The sequence below is a fragment of the Gymnoscopelus braueri genome (assembly GCF_963280865.1).
Source record: "Gymnoscopelus braueri genome assembly, chromosome: 7".
In the NCBI taxonomy this organism is placed as follows: Eukaryota; Metazoa; Chordata; class Actinopteri; order Myctophiformes; family Myctophidae; genus Gymnoscopelus; species Gymnoscopelus braueri.
The window spans coordinates 29,930,795-29,950,325 of NC_137608.1; the positions used below are offsets into that span (position 1 = coordinate 29,930,795).

General features: G+C 41.8%; 1 protein-coding gene across 6 annotated transcripts in view; it reads right to left on the minus strand.

The window, feature by feature from the left end:
- Positions 1-2,701: 2,701 nt before the first annotated feature.
- The window catches only part of LOC308088010 (ubiquitin-associated protein 2-like), a 34,576-nt gene continuing 17,746 nt past the window's right edge, over positions 2,702-19,531 (minus strand). For 3 of the 6 annotated variants that reach the window (XM_080432320.1, XM_080432317.1, XM_080432318.1), the window contains exons 12-29: positions 18,376-18,634; positions 17,834-17,974; positions 17,441-17,577; positions 16,969-17,183; positions 16,335-16,548; positions 15,658-15,697; positions 15,353-15,482; positions 14,912-14,969; positions 14,425-14,641; positions 12,830-12,921; positions 12,257-12,331; positions 9,003-9,081; positions 8,640-8,840; positions 6,655-6,825; positions 5,800-5,904; positions 5,210-5,283; positions 4,159-4,347; positions 2,702-3,505 (exon numbers count right to left, since the gene is read on the minus strand). In XM_080432320.1, the coding sequence (XP_080288446.1) occupies positions 3,413-3,505; positions 4,159-4,347; positions 5,210-5,283; positions 5,800-5,904; positions 6,655-6,825; positions 8,640-8,840; positions 9,003-9,081; positions 12,257-12,331; positions 12,830-12,921; positions 14,425-14,641; positions 14,912-14,969; positions 15,353-15,482; positions 15,658-15,697; positions 16,335-16,548; positions 16,969-17,183; positions 17,441-17,577; positions 17,834-17,974; positions 18,376-18,634 (2,490 nt within the window). In that variant the 3' untranslated portion in view covers positions 2,702-3,412. The remainder of the gene's footprint in view (positions 3,506-4,158; positions 4,348-5,209; positions 5,284-5,799; positions 5,905-6,654; positions 6,826-8,639; positions 8,841-9,002; positions 9,082-12,256; positions 12,332-12,829; positions 12,922-14,424; positions 14,642-14,911; positions 14,970-15,352; positions 15,483-15,657; positions 15,698-16,334; positions 16,549-16,968; positions 17,184-17,440; positions 17,578-17,833; positions 17,975-18,375; positions 18,635-19,531) is intronic. The other 3 variants (XM_080432321.1, XM_080432319.1, XM_080432322.1) reach the window with 2 other exon arrangements.

The window sequence follows — 19,531 nt, forward strand, 5'->3', positions numbered from 1 at the left end:
GCAGGGCTATAACATAAAATACAGTAGTAGTAGTCTAGTACTGAAACTACAGAATCAGAGCTAATAAGAGATATAGGCTAACTTGTTTTGCAATCCACTTTTGTAATTAGCTTTTGCAGTTACTGATTTTCACGTCAGCACAAAATACATACTTAAAAGTGGTGCTCTGAACTGACTACTGTGCTGCCCGTTGGGAACAAATAGTGAATGATCCCAATTCTTTATTTATCTTCTTAAAAATATGCATGGAATGGGGTGCGTCATAAAACATAAGGAAAGTAGACTACTAGACTATGGGAACAGGCTTTAAGACAAGTCACGTGAGAGAAATGTCTAGAATCAATGGGCCAGCTGTGTGTGAGGGCTTCTGTGACCCTCTCAACCTGGGCCACCATATGGCCAAGACCACCTGAAGCCAGACCCAAGTCATGACCAAGACTAGAAGATTTTTTGTCCTAGTCGAGACCACCATAATTGTGTTGGTCAAACAACTCTACTAAATTCATAAAGAATTATTTTTTCCTTTTGAAATATTGGCAAAGTACAAATATCCTAGATATACGGTACACTTTTACATTCAATAACAGTACAAATTAATAAATGTGATTCAATACTGAATCAAGTGACTCAAAGGGAAGATGAGAGCTCCTTTTCTATCCTAAGTGAGCTACCTTAAAGGATTACTTCATCCATTTTTAACCTATCTTCATATCTCCTCACTAATCTCATATGGTACAATTGTTGTCTACTCACGCTGTCTCAGGAGGGCTGTGGCCTGTTCAGAAACCCACCAGTGACATCATCGATGAGGAATCCAAGCTATTAGAAGCTAATAGAAAATGCAGGCTTACTATTGCTGGAAAGTTAGCATGCTATAATGGAAGTCATTGTACTTGCATAAAAGAAAAAGTGTCTACAACAGCCCTCCTATGAGAAACAGAGTAGAAAATTAAAAAAAATAACATTTTATCATGAGCATTAGTGAGGACCAATTATATGAAGATAGGTAATGGGTGAATTTGTAATTTAATAAACAGTTTATTTTAGACAACATATACACAACCCTGATTGCTCTACAGTTGGGCACTTGACTGGTCTCAAAGAAAAATCCTGAAAAGTCTTAAGTCCAAGAAAGTGTCCCGTCCAAGTACAGACAATCAAAAAGTGGTATTGAGATCAGTCTCCATTACTACAGTAGCCTACTGATGGCCAGGGCACATTACATTTGAGCTCATAGATATTTCTACTACATTAAAAATGTCTAATATAGTTACGAATAAAATAGGATATAATAAAAGTGTTGGCTTTTAGATTACTCATATATTGTAAGGAAACAAAGACATTTAGATGTTTTATTTTTTCATAAATTATTTTCTTCACGATGGCTATAATAATCATTGCTGTAGAGAAAATCCAAACCATGGCTTTAATTTGAAATACATTTTTGATTTACCCAAGATGTAATCATGTATCCTATATACTGTATATCGGAAGGCTATGATACATAATCTACTTTAATCACTTAAACCCTGTATACCGTTTTGACTGGGGTCCCCTGGGGGTCTATCCATCCTTTTTTTCCCACCACATCTAATCTTTGCTGAAAATATCAGATCTACAAGTTTGCAACATATCGCAAGCTTGTAGATCTGCCATTTTCACCAAATGTTTGCCTATAGCATGCCCAGAATAGGAATGCGATGACCACCAGACCAGGCACATGGAAGGCCTTGACAAGAAATTGAATTTCCTTGAACACAAGTGCGACAATTGTTGCAACTTGTTTTCAGAAGAGAAGGCAATCTGGCACCCAACTTGCTTACAACCTTGTACTACTTGGACCACATCTTTAGGCCCATCTCACTACAGTATTTAAAGCTCTAGAGAAATGCAATTTATACATAACTTAAATCTTACATGCTCTGGCTTACTTTTGCCAGGTTAAGGTTTGGACCAAAAACGGTTTTATTCATTTAAGTTTTGCTTTATTTAGTATAGTAGAGACTAGACATTGGGGGAAGAGAGGGGTAAGGTCATGCAACACAGGTCTCCAGTCGGAATCTGACCAGTTAATGCTGCAATTAGGGGGTTGACACACTGGTCGACCATCAGTGCATCATGGTTAATAATGCTTCAACTTGCCATTGTACCAATGTATTGTGGTCTAGTGTTCTGTCGCTTTAAGAAACATTACCGGAATGCCGGTTGCCTTCAAGGGAATGATGCACGTAATGGTCTTCACAGTTCAACGTTCTCAAACCGATGCGAGTCGGTCGGTGCGGTCTAGCAAACATCAACTCGGGACTCCTGGATTGCTGCCCTCCACTCTCCTATCTAACATCAGGCTCTTGAGCTCTACGCTGTTATGCTTAGCATATCTTACATGTTCAAGAACAAGTCCAGTTATCGCACTGTTTACATTGTTAGACCGAATAATACATTACCTCAACTGGGAATCCTCATCTGTGGTGCTTTTACACAACACAAAATCAGACCCGTTATTCCAGCACATCCTTAAACAATTTTAATATAAATAAATGCTAAGTAGCAGGTCGTCAGTGTGGTGGCTCCTGTATGAAGATAAGAAGTTATGTATAATAATGTAATTGTCCTTCCATTTTTGTTAAATGTTGCTCATATTCTGCATAACTTGTGGGAACCCTGACATAACACCATCACAAATACAAGAGGCTTACATCGGTCACATTTCCAACTGCTTAGAACTTTTATTTCCAGGGAAATGAGGGTTAAAATTAAATTAAAATATAAAATTTGAATGGTCAACGTCTGTCTTTGAAAGGGGGGTGACACAGGGACAAGGTTGAGAAAGAGGCCCTCCGCTCATCCAGAAAACAGAAAAGGGGCAGGAGAGAGTGAGGAAAAACAGGGTAAGAGAACTACAGCCTACAGTTTTAAAATTAAACGATGTCTGCGGGACGAGCCGGGGTCAGTGACAAGTTAATATTGTAAACCCCCCCCTCCCATCTGAAATGTCCTCATATGCAGTCAGTGCTATAGCTCTCTCTCCCTTTCTTTTCTGGTTTCTTCCAGGGGAGTTTCTGATCATTTCTCATCGTTGTAGTTCTTTCCATTTGTAATGTAACATCTTTTCCTGCAGTTTTGAAAAAAGTAAACAAAAAATGTCCTTCAAAAATAAAATGCAGCAACCACATTTATGTTCTACTATTACATATACAGTATATATATAAATACATACATAAATATCTTACATGTACAACCAATTTTGAAAAGGGGGGAGAGAGAACCCAAAAAAAAGTATGAGGACTTGTGGAGGCAAGGAGGTGGAGTCTGGGGTTGCTCATCATTAGGGTAGTGTGTGTTCTCTTTTTTTGTTTTAGCTTCACACGCAGCACTCAGACAGCTTTTTAAGGGTGGGTGGTGTGTGCATTCCTCAATTGGCCCAGTAGGGGGAGCTATAGTTGGGCTTGCTGCCTTGTGTCTTCTGCTGCATACTGTTGGACTGGCTGCGCTGACCAGGACCACCCTATGGATTGAGAGACAGAAATACCAGTGAGTCAAAATAGGTGGGTGGAGAGAGGCTAGGTCTGTAGTGAAACGATCACAAGCATAACGTAATAAAATGAAATTACGCTAGAGACCTAGGAATGATCCCTTGACACAGAGAATCAAAGCATTAGATCAAAAGCAGAGATGACGTCATTCCAAAAACAGTCAGTCCATCCACTCCAATGTTATGAGATGTAGAAAAACACATTTAGCTCGGATTTCTTATTGTTTTGATGAAAACGAGCCATATTCAACTGCCAATTACAACAGAATGGACGATCGCGGTAAAAGAAAATTGTTCCGGTGGATAGGTGAGACCCTCCCCCCAGACAGCCTTCGTTTACATCCACAGCGTGGATTCCGTGGCTCTCCGTGGATCGTCAAAATAAGGTAAAAACGCTGGCAGAGGTGGATTAATTAATTAATACCTGGCAATGAATGTGTTAAATTTCACTTAAGCATCTACATGTACAATGAAGAGATGTACACAATTTATTGTTTATTATTCATTCAAATCGATACATTTTCTTTTGGCAGATTCAGAGCATTTGTATGCAAAGGTTTTCTTTTAAGCTCAACAATTTTTGTGATGCAGTCCCCATTCCCCAACCTTGGGAGCTTTTACCATACCTGTCCGTCCTGTGCAAGATGGTGGTGCATCAGCTGGGAGTGCGGCTGCTGGTGGGGCAGGATGTGGAGGAAGGGGGCTGGAGCATAGCCAGGGGCACCACCAGGGTTCAGGGGGCCCGTTCCCCCCAGGGCTGAAGGCAGGCTAAAGGGCGGGGGTGTCCCTGTGTGAAAGCCTTGTTTGTCGAACGACTGGGGGTTGAACAGCAAAAAAACAAGGCGACAGTTTAAATGTTAACTAGAAGTCCACTATATCAATCAAATATATACATGTACAAAGGATGGTGAACTTTAAGGGGAGTTCCAATCAGAGGGATCACCAGCACTCACGCAAATATGTTTTTATTTAATTAAGCATGGGAAGCATACAGAAAACACATTTCGCCACACAGCCGCCTTCGTAATTACTGTGCTGCTGGTGGTGATTCCTCTCCTTGGAAACAACTTATCTGAATCGTGCACCCGGTAAAGCGAATACTGCAAGAAACTTGTTTGTACTCGCATTCCCGCAAGTCATGAAAGTTGAAGGTCCCAAAACATAAAATGTCACTTTTTCTTAGTTTTTACATATTTTTGGGTTCTGTGATGTCCCTTCTACAAACAGCAAAAATCCAGGCCATGGGTACATTTACTTAGCCTGGAATCCAGACTGATTCGTTACGTTTGTATTTTTCTCACCCTCGCTACTCAGTCTGGCCAAGGTCCTATTTGACTCGTATTTCTATTGCGTAGGTAGGTCAGGAAGTGACTCGAGTTTTACATTGGACAACTCTGGTCACCCCGCCCCCCCCACCACACACACACACACAGACCAATCAGGTTTTTTCCCGTTTGTGCATGGAGATGGGAGGCTTTCCAAACGTAGCAATCAGTGTGGATCCCAGGCTAACATTTACTGGGTTATATCAGTTAAGACAACTATGAAATTAAGGTATATAGTCAAAAAGAGTTCCTACTTATTAATTTGCCTGGAAAGAATAAACTGTCAAAAGCATTACTTAGGACATGAAATTATCAGATAAAGCATTGCTTTATGTCAAAGTACAAGACATACCTGGGCCTTGCTATAGATGGAGCCTCCCATGTCAGGTACGCCTCCACCGTTGCCTGACCCTGACAGTCCTGGGGCTGAGACACAGAGGTATGGAAAAGAAATCCAAGAGGACGAGGAGAGGGAATGGGAGAGAAGAGGACAGGAAAGCAAATGGATTGAGATGAGTGAAGAGGAAATAAGATGGGAGGGAAGGAATAGGAAAGAAAAACCAGAGGGGTGGGGGCAAAAATGCATCCGGTCAACACCAGCATTTGTAACAGTGGCTGAGCACTTGTTCTCGTTAGTAGGGGAGAGGCAGCCAATAGAGAAGAAGCTTTCAACCAACACTGCGCAAATTACTCTTTTTTTTCCTGTTTGCTTTCAACTCTGTGCCTGTGTCAAAGTGCATTTGCAAGTGCATTCATGCGCATGCATGTAGTATACACACCTTGCTGCAGAATATGTTGACCGCTTCATTGCCCATGAATTTGGGCATGCTTCTGTATTTCCCCGGGTCACTGCCCACTAACTTTATACGAGTGTGTTGTGTACGGTACCCCGGGCCACACAGCCAACTAACTTGGAGTGGGTGCATGTGTTTGTGTGTGTACCTTTCCCTGGGCCGCTGCCGGCTGACTTGGCCTGTGACTGGGCAGAGCCTCCGTACCCTCCCTTATTGTACTCCCCACCGTGGGCTTGAGACAGGTCATCAAAGGCTGAGAGAGGATGAGCAGAGAAGGAGAACAGGTGGACGAAGAAGGATGGAAAGAGCAGGAGAAAAGAAAGGGAAATTGGGGGTGGGGGTTCGAGATGAAGAAAGTAGGAAAATGATATGGAGAGGAGAGAGCAGAAGGAGCAGGGGAGAGAGAAGCAGTAAAGTAACCTGACTCAAGTGGCAGCCTGTGTTCATACTGAGCCGTGACCAACTCCAGCAGGGGGGTTTGAGCTATGCATGCAGCACAAGCAAAAACACCCTCGGACCATAATTCACACACACATGCAGCACTTGCCATACCTGTCTACAAGGCGGAAAGTAGATTTGTCTCATTACACACAGACAGGAAACATGTTATTTCCGTAACACTGAAATATTGCACTAGTGTGATGCAAAGGATTTTTAAGTATTAGGGTGTATAAACAAATCAAAGATCTATACCAAGCAGTAGCCTTCGTTCCCAGCAAGCCAAATAATCTATTTGGTGTGTGACATTTCACAGAGATACTTTGTGTGGTATACTATCGCAAGATACAACTCAATGGTTATTACTCTAATATGAGCGTGCACACTCACTCGAGTCAACTCAAGTAATGCAAAATGTGCGTAGAATTAATGGTTCATGTCAGAAGAGTTCATTGGCACTTCTGACAACCACATAGCTATTATTTAATTTAAACTGAAACGCAAGTAAATTGACCCCAGCTATCATACAGAGAGTTCCTTTCTCCTATCCTGTCCTTCCAAGTACCTGCGCCATAGGCGTGCTGTCCGTAGTTGGGCTGATGCTGTTGGTGGTACTGGTTGGAAGGGTTGGCCAGGCCCATGGCAGGCTGCTTGGCTGAAGTGGGAGGCACGAAGACAGTGGGACCATACTGGAAAGCTGAGGGCACACCAGGCATGCCAGCATAGTATGGCAAACCTGAGGGTTTGATGATATATTGAAATAAATGCAAGCACAATAAAAATATGCAGAACAACTTGATCAAACCCTAGCGTATAACGATGTGGTAAACATCTCATCATTGTGAACTCATTCACTGCCAATGACATCTTTTGACGGCTGTAAATCGAGTGGCCACACCGCCAATGACGTCTTTTGATGTCTAAAAAAAACAAAACACAGAACCAGGAGATAACGCGATCCAAAGATTTACTGCTCCATTCACTTCCTGGTTAAAGTATTTGGGAAATATTCGGTACCTCGGCTCCTGTGTTTTACTATGTATTTTTGGCGAAACATGCTATTTTCAACTGGGTATAAAAAGCGAAGGGGAGGTCCCGATGACATTCTTTTTTCACGGAAGCACAGTGAAACCCTCAGTGATTATCAACCATCAGGGGATCCATCATACTGGAGATATTAGATAAATATTCTGTGAAATCGCAAAATCGCTGGCAGTCTGGGCTTTTTGGGCTATTTAGTGAATGGCAGTGAATGAGTTAAAGACAAACATTGTTGATGTGCATTTCAGTAATTGTCAATGCCTACCATAATCTACAGAAAACAATATAAGGATGCACAATATTATCGGTAGCGTAACGGCCGATATTTAATTGTATTTGCAAAGCAGCCAGTGTCTGTTTCTTAACACATTGCCTACCAAGAAGGCATATTTGAGTCCTTTTAAAAAAAAATCTTGTTTTCAGTGATTGCGCTAGAGGGCGCCCTTCGCCAGCCTATGAATGATCCCTTGACTGCGAGAGAAGGAATGGACGGAAATGTCGTCATCCCAAAAAAAAACACATTTAATAAAATGTTCCTATGTTATGGGATTTATAAAAACACATCTAGCTCGGTTTTCTTTTTTTTTGTGAAAACGAGCCATATTCAACTGCCGATAACAGAATGGACGATCGCGGTAAAATGTTTTTGTTCCGGTGGATAGACGAGACCCTCCCCCTCCCCCTCCCCCCAGACAGCTTTTGTTTACATCAGTGTCCACAACGTGGCTTCCGTGGCTCTCTGTGGAAACAAAACTGTTTTAAGGCCACTCCACACCAATTTAACTCCTTGCAACTGCCATTGGGGATAATGTTTTTCATTACAATAGGGTTAGTGGGGAGGGCCAGCAAAAGAAAAAAAAATCAGCAATGAGCTCAATATAATATGTAATAATGTAATATATTGTATTAATAATTAGTAATTTCATTTTGTGCATCCCTAAATATTTACAATACAACCAAAAGACACAAAATTCCATTTGGTTCCTACGAGTCCCAGGATACATTGCAGGGGTTGACACTAATGGCTGCTCGATTGCCCAAATGTATTTGCTAAGCATGCAATGTCTAGAACACTCACTCTCTGTTCAGAGCGCCCTCTCTTGCTCTCTCAGTCCTTCTCCCCGTCTGATACAGAAACATGCATGCACCATCTTCCCAATCCGTTCCTGATATACAGCTACGCCATTAAGAAAAGTGACACAAATTTGTTTCAGTCAGACAAGATGATCTGCCGACTGACTAATTGAACCGTTGATTTTCAGGAAGCAGCCCTACAGAGTACCCAGCTATTTGTATTCCGTTCCTACTAAGAATTTAAATAATACCCAACCCTAATTTAACTCCACAGAGTGCACCTTTATAGGTTACGTTTGTGGTGCTCCTCGTCTTATTCCAGAGTGCTACCAAAACGAAGGACCTCACGGTCACGGTACTTTCATGGCTACTTTACCAGGACTCCTGAAAAGGAAATGAACCCACATCATAATATTCAAGCTTGCTTCTCCTTACCAGCGTATCCATAACCCGGGGGCAGAGGGGGATTGAGGAAGGCCTGGTTCTGTGTCTGCTGACCCTGGTTCTGTCCCTGGCCCTGCCCCTGGGACCCTGCCTGGGGTGCCTGCTGGGGTTGTGACTGCACCCCACCTGCAGACAGGCTGGTGGGGGGAGCTGGAGAGGAAGAGTCCCCCCTCCCAAACTTGGTCGCCTCGCCTAAAGACGAAAGTTGTTCAAGTAGAATTTATTACTATAGTAGGAAATGGATGCTTTTCTACAATGTTAGAAAGTCTTTTTTGAAAGAACAGTCAAAATGTTAATTGGATTACAGTGTTTACCATCGCATCGTAAAAAAGCAATTCACAAAAGACATGTTACCAGAGTAGGGATTGTTGGCAAGGCCATCTCTACCAGGCATGGTAGCCGCAGTACCAGGGAATGTGAGACCATAGTAGTCCTATAAACAGAGGAAAAACATCTAATTACACAAGGGATGAAGACTGGTCACTGCCCAACATTAAGTGCATTAAAGGTCCAATCTGCAAGTCCTGCAGTCATTTCAAGTATTTTAATAAAGAATGTAAATGGACTGCATTTATATAGCGCTTTTCTCCAAAGCGCTTTGCAAAGTATTTCACGTTCACCCATTCACACACACCGATGGCAGAGGAAACCATGCAAGGCACCGACCTGCTCATCGGGAGCGGTTAGGGGTTCAGTGTCTTGCTCAAGGACACTTCGACACGTAGCCAGGCCAGGAGGAAACGGGGATCGAACGTGGAACCTTCGGATTCCAAGACGGCCGCTTTACTAGTGATGGGTCGTACATGATCGATTCGGTCATAAGAACTAGTTCTTTGCCGTGAACGAACCGTTCACTTCCTGAAACTGTTAGGTTCACAATTTCGTTCCGTTTCAAATAAACAAACAATGTAAGAGTTGTATTAAGAATGGTGTTTGTTTGGACTTGCGGATTGGGCTTTTAACATTGATGCCGCAGGATCTTTATTTCCAGTTTAGGTTAAATTAAAGCATATGAACCTTTCAGTGAAGATTTTCTGTGTCATACCAGGATTTTCTTTTCTGGCCCAATCACCGGAAGCCAGATCATCCAATACCACTCACCGATTATGTTCGAGGGCGATATTTATATTTAAAGAATTTACACATTTATTTGCCATTTATTGTAGCAAAAAAAGTATAATTATTAACAACATTTTGGGAAACGATGAACACCAAAATGGCCTCTAGAGGCCACTCAAGGACTGGCAAATTGAGTTAGGACAAACAAATTAACAGGCTAAAAGAAAACATTAACCGATATAACAAACAATGTAGTCAACAAATATAATAACGTAGTCAACAAATATAATAAAAAATACGTCTCAACATTGCATTGCAATTTAATTATTGCATTTGCAATAACTGCAAACTAAATAAATAAGTATTCATACAGACAAACAAAAGGCAATATAATTCCTCCAAACTAGGGATGGGTGCAGCAACTAATTTCAGTGATAGTTAAATGAGGTTTTTGTAAACAGACAAAGAAAATTAAGATTAACATTCAGAAAATAGCCCAAACTGAGCACATAAAAATGGTCAATCAGAAGAAATGATTGCGATATAAAAACTTTTGGAAATGCTTAATATATTTAAAATCCAATTTAAAATGCAGCAGAAAAGTAGTGCAAACTAAAAAAAATGCATTATTTCATTCAGATGTCAACTGAGAAATCCATTCACTGAATGAGAAGTATTTAGTGAACTTTTTTTCATTATAATTATGTTATTTTGGCTTTATTTCAATAACGACGGTGAGCAAGAGAGGAAAGTCAAAGAGAGAGCAGGGGATAGTGAGATTTAATGTAGACCTTTATCAATACCGTCCAACCAGCTGATGGCTGCTCAGGTGGTCATATTGTTGACCACTCGGGGGGGGCAGTTAGGGATAAGTGTCTTGCTCATAGAGACTGCAACACATACTGTAAGCTGGGCTGGGAATCAAACCTGTGACCTTCCGTTTCCAAAACGGCCTTTCTACCCATTCAGCTATGGCCGCCCTGGGGAATGCGGAACTTTATGAGCCCCTTTATGAGCCCCTTGTCTTTTTAACTTAAGACAAGGGGCTCGCCTGGGGTAAGCGGAACTTTCCCCATGAACGGCTATCCTATGAAAATTACGTGGGGCATAGCTGTTGACCAAGTGGTGTTGGAAGAAAACAAGCTGCGGCTACTGTGGTCAAAACAATGTTTTGGAACATTTTGCAATACAATAATGATAATGGCATTTACTTAATTGGTAGCTGCAATTCAGAATGTAAATTCAAGTAGCCTTATGTGGCTTATAAAACATGGTCTAAAAGACAAAATAAGAAGTGGGGGGGGGAGTAAGTGGCAATATCGCTTAGACTAAATGCTTATGACTTGTTAAATATGGTTGAAAATTCATTTTAATAAAGAGGAGCGTCTCTGTCTTTTTGGATGAGAGTCTGTTCCAGTGCTCATCCAGGACGTTGTATGAAGCACTGAACATGCAGTGCTTCATACAATGAGTCAGGGATTCATGAATCGTGGAGCTGTGCTGCTCACTTGGCATGTGCCAAAATTAAATGAAAAATGTTTCAGCGTTACGACATTTACCGTGAAGGAGGTCGTTTACCCTGACGTCAGTCAACACGTGGATTTACACCCCTTTTAATGCTAAACTTTATTAGAATCCTTTACAGATGTATATGTACTTACTACGTATGTAATCATGTGAGCTGCATATTTTCTCCGTCGAAGTTTATGAGATGTTGTGACGCGTCGTAAATAATCCATTTGATTACATATCCTGTTGTTGTTACATACATCATTGTGCTTATGCTTAGATGTACATTGCATAAGAAGAAATTCAAAACGTATTGATTTAAGACTGGTGTGGTTTTATCTGAGGCTGCATACAGATGAGTTGGCGTTAGCAGCCTAGCTTTTAGCCACCGGGGCCACGGCCAGTGTGTGCGTCTGGCAGAGAGGGGCGGAGAAAAAACATAACGTATCACATGGCTTTGAAGGGGAGCAGATCTCTCAACTTGTCGTGCTGCAAGTTGTAGATCGGCTATTTTGATAAAAATGGCACTTCAAATCCTGTGCCATTGAACCAAGCGTCGAAGCTTAAACGTTACTACTTAAGCATTCTGATTCAGTAATAAATGTTTGAATATTATGTGAATAGTTATGTTAGTCTCTTTCAATAGTTCTGGGGCTCCATGTATTTGCGCTATTGTGTATCGCTTCATATTCAGGTCTATTAACTTTATTAAAAACAATGAAGCAAACCAACGCTGATCAGGATTAAGCCTATTATTTGCCAAAAACAGTCCTGTGACTTCACTCAATAGATGGCTGCATCTATCTATCGAAAAAAAAAAAAAAAAGAGCGCACAAAATAAATTTTCATCACCGCTGCTACAACTTCATCCCAGGGGAAACACTGCATCCCTAGTTTCGGCACGATACCAGCACCATGAAACCAACTTCTAATTCTCAGTTTCATAAATAAAGTGCAGAAGAAATAAAGGTGTTCAATAAGCAATACAATTCCATATATTAGAAAAAAGAAAATTGAGAAATAAAGTCAGTATTACTCACCATAGGGAGACGGGACTGCAGCATCTGCAGGTCCTCATATCCATAGATCTGCTGTGAATGCAAACAATAGATTTTCTTTGGGGGGGGGTAAAAAGTCACAAATGACAGCATTAAAATTGTAAAACATCTCCTGGAGAAATCAGAAACCAGACATCCCACATTTCACCATGTGCAGAGCATAAGCTGAACTTTTACTGTAGCCTGCAGACCATTTCAGGCAGACAGACAGACTACATGGGTGGCCTATATTGAAGCCCACAGACACCAAGTGTCTTTAAACCACAAATACATTTAAAATACATTACAAACAAGTTTGGTAATGGCTTTCATCAATGCTATGGTTCTTTAAGCTAAATGCTTTATATTTATATCAGACTGCACTAGTGACTCCTATGCGATGTATTTGTATTGGAGGAGATGTGGTTGTCTATAGCCTCCCAAAGACCAGGGAATATATTCTGTAGGTCTAACTTGACATGATGGTAATCAGCAATTCATTTACGTTTTAAATTTATTGCGTCGAGCCAAAATATTGGCATTCATCAGGAAAAAAGTGAAGCGAGAAATACTTACTGGGTAGGCAGGGAGCAGGCCACCAGGGCCCATTATATACTGGTTGGCCAGCAAAGGGGGCACACCTTGTGCCAAGTTAGGGGGAGCTTTACCTTGGGAACAGACAGGGAGAAAAAAATAATCTCATTCAACTCTTCTTTACAATGCGGGTACATTTCATTGGCAAACTATTTCTATTAAACAATCCTATTTATTGTCTCCGCCGAAGGTGGAGAATATGTTTTCGCTTTGTGTGAGCAAACATTGTTAGCCAAGCTAACATTGGGCAAGCTCCACGTGACACGTGTCAATTTGTTGACACCAATGCCTTATTGTCTCCGCCGAAGGTGGAGAATATGTTTTCGCTTTGTGTGAGCAAACATTGTTAGCCAAGCTAACATTGGGCAAGCTCCACGTGACACGTGTCAATTTGTTGACACCAATGCCTCTGATTGGCTAGAGGGATGCGTGACGAAATAAAATTCTATAAATAGGTGTGTCACTTCAAAAAGCCACTACTTTTTGAAGTGAGGTAAAACAGGATCAATCAGACTTGATTGGAACAGTACCTTCAGTAAGTCCAAGTCACCCGTCTGTGCGTGTGTGTTTCCCTCTGAGAACACCTAACATTGGTCAAGCAAAGGCGCAGAAGGCCAAAGCTAAGAAAGCATACTCATCTACAATTGTAACGTAGAAGAGGACTAGAGTTGAAATGATCCCACAACAAAGCCGAACTCTTAATACGTGTCAATATGTTGACATCAATGTCTCTGATTGGCTAGAGGGACGCATGACGAAATACAATCCTATAATAAAAAGGTGTGTCACTTCAAAAAGCCGTTTACAGTATATATCTTTTACTCTACTGTATCTCATTAGTTATTGCTATGATAATATAATTGCTATAGTCTGCTGGCGGAGACTTGTGCTCCGAGGAGCACATTTTCTAGTTCTAGATCTTTTTACTGCCGTATGACATTGACATTTTGCTTAAACCTACAATCCGGGACTTATTTAATGAATACCGGTACAATTGTATTATCCTACCAATCTGTATGGTAGTGACAAGTGAATGTAACTAATGATGGTGCCCTGATAGCTCAGTTGTTAGAGCACTCGCCATCAGACCACAAGGTTCTGGGTTTGATCCTGGGTAACACCAACTCAGCGTAACAATAGCACAGCTTTGATGCGGCAAGTCGGGCGGTAAGTACAGGGGGATAGACTCCTGCGTTCTCCGTTGGCACTGACAACCTCTTCGACCTACATTTCCATTTAAGATTTTCAATCCTATGGGGTCAGGTAGGAAACCTACTAGTTGCCTATTTCAATAAGTTATTTGAAGCAATTGGCACACTAGATGTGCTACCATCTTTATTGTAGTTTAGACATAGTTTCAATTACCCCGCTCTGCTGGGAGAGACAGATTTTAGCTTCAAGTCCATCATGTGATAATTTAAAGAATTTAAGAAGAAAATCTGAGACATTTAATGGTAACAAATTTGCCTGGTATCATTACAAAAGTGCTTCAAAACAATATAAAGCACTTTTTACACATACACACACATACATACATATATATATAATCCCTAACAACTATGCTGCGGCACACCTACCAGAGGTGGCGAGATGGGGTGCAGTGCGGCTGCCGGCTGCAGAGAGTGTGTTGGCGATATTCATGCCGTTGGCGGTTAGACCAGGGGCTCCGGCAGGGTACAGGCCATTGCTGGTGGAGTTACTCACAGCCAGAGGGGCTGAAGGACTGGGGTTGACCGTCTGGCCTGAAGTGAAGGCATGAAGACTGCTGCTGCTACTACTTTCCTCACCGGCCATCTGTGACGTAAACAAGGTAGGGAAGAAAGATACAGAAGAGCGGATTGTTGGAAAGAAAAGCGCAAAAGCAGGAAGGATTTTTTTAAATATAATTCACATTAAGCTTATTTCCCTCTCTAAAATGTAAGCCCTCTACAAAGAAACATTCAATTGAGCAGCTATTAATTGGTGTGTTAGAGCTTTATTGACATGATTTACTTCGAACATTCATAGTCCTCACAGATTAGCATTGGCAGTCAAATCTAAAAAAAAACCTGCATGTTCGCTTACCGTGAGAGAGGTGCTTGTAATGAGAGCGGATCCAGATGAGTGCGTGCTGGCCACATGACTAGAAAAAAAGTGCCATTATTATTTAGGTTATCATTTGCTCAAGCAGCAATGTCAAGTCAATAGATATAGCAGTTTCAACCTAAATATCATTCAACACATGTTTTAAACACATTAACCCCTAGCATCCCTATTGTGGGAATGTCATAATAATAATAATAATAATAATAGGCAAAAATACAAACATTTGGCAAAAATAGCAGATCTATAACTCGACACATTGTGATCTTGTAGTTGGGCTATTTTTGCCATTTGACATACAACGAAGTATATAGGGTTTAAGTGGTTAGGATGTGTGGATCTCCAAATCATAACGATATGGGAGGGGACATGATCAAATGATAAGAGCAATAAAGTAGTGATGAAGTCTGTGGACCAGCTTACCTGCTGAGGGAGGGGAGAGGTGTTGAGTGGGAAGGTGTGGCTGCAGGAGAGGGTATATGGTGGGCAGGACCACTTTCACTTGTCATGACAGGAGACTCCGCCTGCACCGTTCGAGATGCCGATGATGGGACTGATAGAGAAAGCAACAGGCAGAGATTCTCGTACTTAATTCTCCTCTGCTATTTAGGTACTGAATACATGAACCTTTTTACTTCCCACCGGATGCATTTAGCAATCAATATTTATTATATTAGCTTGACCACTCCAGAAAGGGATCTGTAGGCCTGATGGTGTTGAGTACTTACCGTCCTGTGTGGTCTGCGTCTTCATACCATTGTAACCATTCTGTAAGAAGAAAACATTCTCATGTCATTGACTCGTCACTAAACTCAAATTAGGGTGTGCTTTAATTATACCCTTGGCACATCAACCTACAGTATCTTCATATAACTGGTCCTCAATAATGCTCACAATTTTTTGACAGTATTCCTACAGAGTTTGTCCAAACATCACGCAAATCGGTACACAGTTATCTCTATAGTCATTAAACGAAACTTGTCTTCAGATTTTTCATATTCCATCCTGATTGGCTAAGATTGGCTTCCAAAGTTTGCAGGAGTGCTCCGTTTTGAACATTCCCACTAGGCCACAGAAGAAATGCTACTTGAAATTTTTCAAATCAGCCTCATGGTGGCACTATAACAGGCCGAAGACTGCACCAATCTGTGTAAAACCAAAGATGGTTAATTTAGGAAGATACACCATCCCAATTGGAGCCACCAGAGGCTAAATGGTACACAAATCCTACATCTCCTAAGTGGGAACCGGCATTGTGATTTGTGGGGCTTTATTCACCAGCACACCTAAAATGAAGAGTTCAGTACCTTACTACCTGCTATGGATAGCTAAAGATTGGACAGTGAGGACACATTGTTATTAGGCTCCCTCTTGTTTAACTTCTACCTCGAAAGGAGATTCTCACCGTGAGTGGTCCAGCAGCAGCTGAGGGAACATCATGGGAGAAACCCAGGTGGGGCGGGAGGGTCCTAGGGCCACTGCTTTCCACCCGACTGGCCAACGAGGGGACTGTGGAGGAGGAAGGTGGAGGTGCTGCACTGGGCAGACCCAAGGATGGGGAGGGGAAGCTAGGGTCTGATACCGCTGGGGGCAGGGTGGGCAAGCTGCTCATGGGTTCACTGGATAGAGCAGACCAAAATGGAAGAAAGGTAAAGATAGCCATAATTTCAGTATAATAAACTTTTTGGCCAAGAATTTCAGTATAATCAACTTTTTGGCCAAGAAATGTAGCTCATTGGTAAAATACAACACAAAACCAATGTTTCGATTCTATGAATGAAGGTGAGTGAAATAACAGAACAGACACATATACCTCTTACACCCTTAGCAACAAACTCATTGAACATGCAAGGAATGCAAAACGGTCAAAACTGTTCTCAGTACAGGTCACAGATACATTTTTGTCCGAGAGACCCCATTGAGCATTCTGTGTCGTTTAGTTTGCCAGGTTCCGTCTTGACTGGTTACAAATACAAATGTGTTGGTGGATATTAATGAACACAAATCTCTCATGTAATAAAAACACCACTCCTGCCCACCTGACAGGTCCAGGCATGGAGTACAAGTTGCTCTGAGACTGTGGTGTGGCCACTTGAGCAGGGACAGGAGCAGGGGCCGGTTCCCTGGCTGGCTCTGCCTGGCCCATATCCACAGATCCGGTGCTAGCTTCAGAGCCAAAGTCAAGAGCTCCAAACTGGACATTCAAACCGGACACATCTGCTGAGCCAGGCATCTCCACTGCTGAGGAGGGGATCTGGGAGGAAGAGAATGTTAACAGAATGTGTGATGGAGGACAATAAACACAAGGCCATTTTTTATCCAGCTCCATCACTAGACTTCCATTTTACATTACATGTGGTAATTTTTTGTGCCCATTTCACTGCTTTGTAGTAATTTAATGAAAGAATGTTGAGTGCTTGCTAATTTGTTGTGGGTATTGCATTTTAGACAATCTCAAAGAATCTCAGTATAACCGGCAAACATGCTACTTTAGGCATTAGCGGACCTTACTTTTGACATGGGAGGTACTCTACGCCTTTGTGTCTTCATCTGCCGCAGTGGGGGTTCTGAGATGTGGGGCTCCATGCCCGACAGCTTCACTCCTGGGGAGACCCCGTCTCTTGCTGAAGGAAGGGAGAACTCATGACCTGAGGGAGGTAGATTCAGTTCACTATACCGCACTGGGTTCATAACGATCACTACTTTGGTGTTCAAAAGATTACTACTGTTAAGTGAAAATAGGTCAAACTAAGAAGGGTTTGCAGGGGTCACATTCTCTTGTCACCAGATTAATCCAATAGTAAATTCAAACTAGTGAGGAAAATACAAATATGAGGGTGAATATTGGTGCTAGCCTCTTGCCTGACGGAGACAATAAAAGTGCTACTTATCCATTATCCCTACCTGGGGGTGTGGGGACCTGAGGTGCGTGCGACTGAGGCAGGACATGGGGGTCAACAGTGGGAAGAATCATGTTGGACTGTTGTTGCCTCTGAGCTAGCTGGCTGAGCCCCCTCGATGGCTCTGGCTGGTGCTTCAGTTCCACTGTAGGAGGAGGAATGCAACATTAAAGCGATGTAATTTATCATAGTATAAGATTATTGACAATACACTGATAAAAAATGCAACAAAATATAAGCAATCTCAGGAATGTTTTGAAAGAGTTTGACGTGGGACAGTGAATCATGTGATTTTCTAATGTAGTTTTTAACGCTACTTCCGGGTAGTAGCGAAGCATAAATAAGAAATTCTCCAAACACAGGCTATCAAATATAGAATTGCCGTACAATTAATTATTTAATGTTTTGAACACAGTTCTTATACGATGCGATAAAAAAAAAAAACATTAGGATTTTGAATGGGAAAAACACTTTGGTGACCTAGGGGTCATGGGTTTGACGCTAGTACTTTGGCCTTGACAGGATATAAAATAAAATAAAACTTACAGTGAGGTGCAGTAACAGGACCGTTCTCCACCCTTTGAGCCTTTATGTCTGCAGAGGGGGAAGAGGAGATGGGGGCGGGGCTCTGGACCGAGGGAGGCCTGATTTCCTTTGTAGCACTGCTGTTGCCAGCAGTGACCAATGTCTGATTGGCTCTCTGGCCAAGTCGTGGCCCATTGAGCTGCTCTGGTATCCTGATGTCGGAGGATGGGACTGGTTTAGGCGCGCTAAGAGGGCCGAAACCAGACCCCAGGACCGAAGACTGGGGTGGAAAGAAAAACAAAGGAGAAAGCGATCCAACATCAGTATAAAAACATCTGAATGTTCTCCTGCGATTGAGTTTCAATTAAAGACAAGGCTAAGTACTTCTGGGCAATCCATAGTAGGCCTCCAACAACTAATCGATTAAAATGTATTGCAAAATGTGTTGCCAACTAATTTGGTCATCGATAATACGTCGGCCACGAATCACAGGGTTTTCTCCACTTTAACAGGTTTTTTTTTCAGCACTAACGGTAGCTAGGGAAGGAAGAATCACATGCGCAATAACGACCGCGAAGCAAAAGTTGGAATCAACAACATTGGCACCACCCTACGCACAAAACGCATCGCATCAGAGAGCATTTCACCCTCCGGGCCTCAGCATCGTAAAGAAAAGGAGTATCTGCAATATCTGCAAGATGGATGGGAGTAAGTCCACAATTCGGTAGCATTTGAAAGGCAGGCACGTTCCATTATATCGATAATGAAAATAATCATTAGTTGCAGCCAGGCCTGGAATTTTGTCATTTTAGAGGCAAGCCCATTTGTCCTTTGATATTGTAATTTTTAGGGCACAAATGTGCCATAAATTCATTATTTCTGTGGACTTAAAATCATTGTTTTATTAAAGGTTATGGATGATTTAATTTGAATATAGTACAAGCACAGTATAACTATCAGTGATATATAACAGGGTTCCTGCACCATTTTTAAAGTAAAATTTAAGACTTTTTAAGACCCTTTTAAGACCTCAACAAATGTAATTCAAGACCCAAATAAATGTCGCAACAATGTTTTCCTATTGAAATTGGCCAATGGGAGTGCAGGCCAGCGGGTGGTAAAACCTCTATTAACCCATTAAAACGCATCTGTGTGTCATTTTAAGATTTCTTTGGCT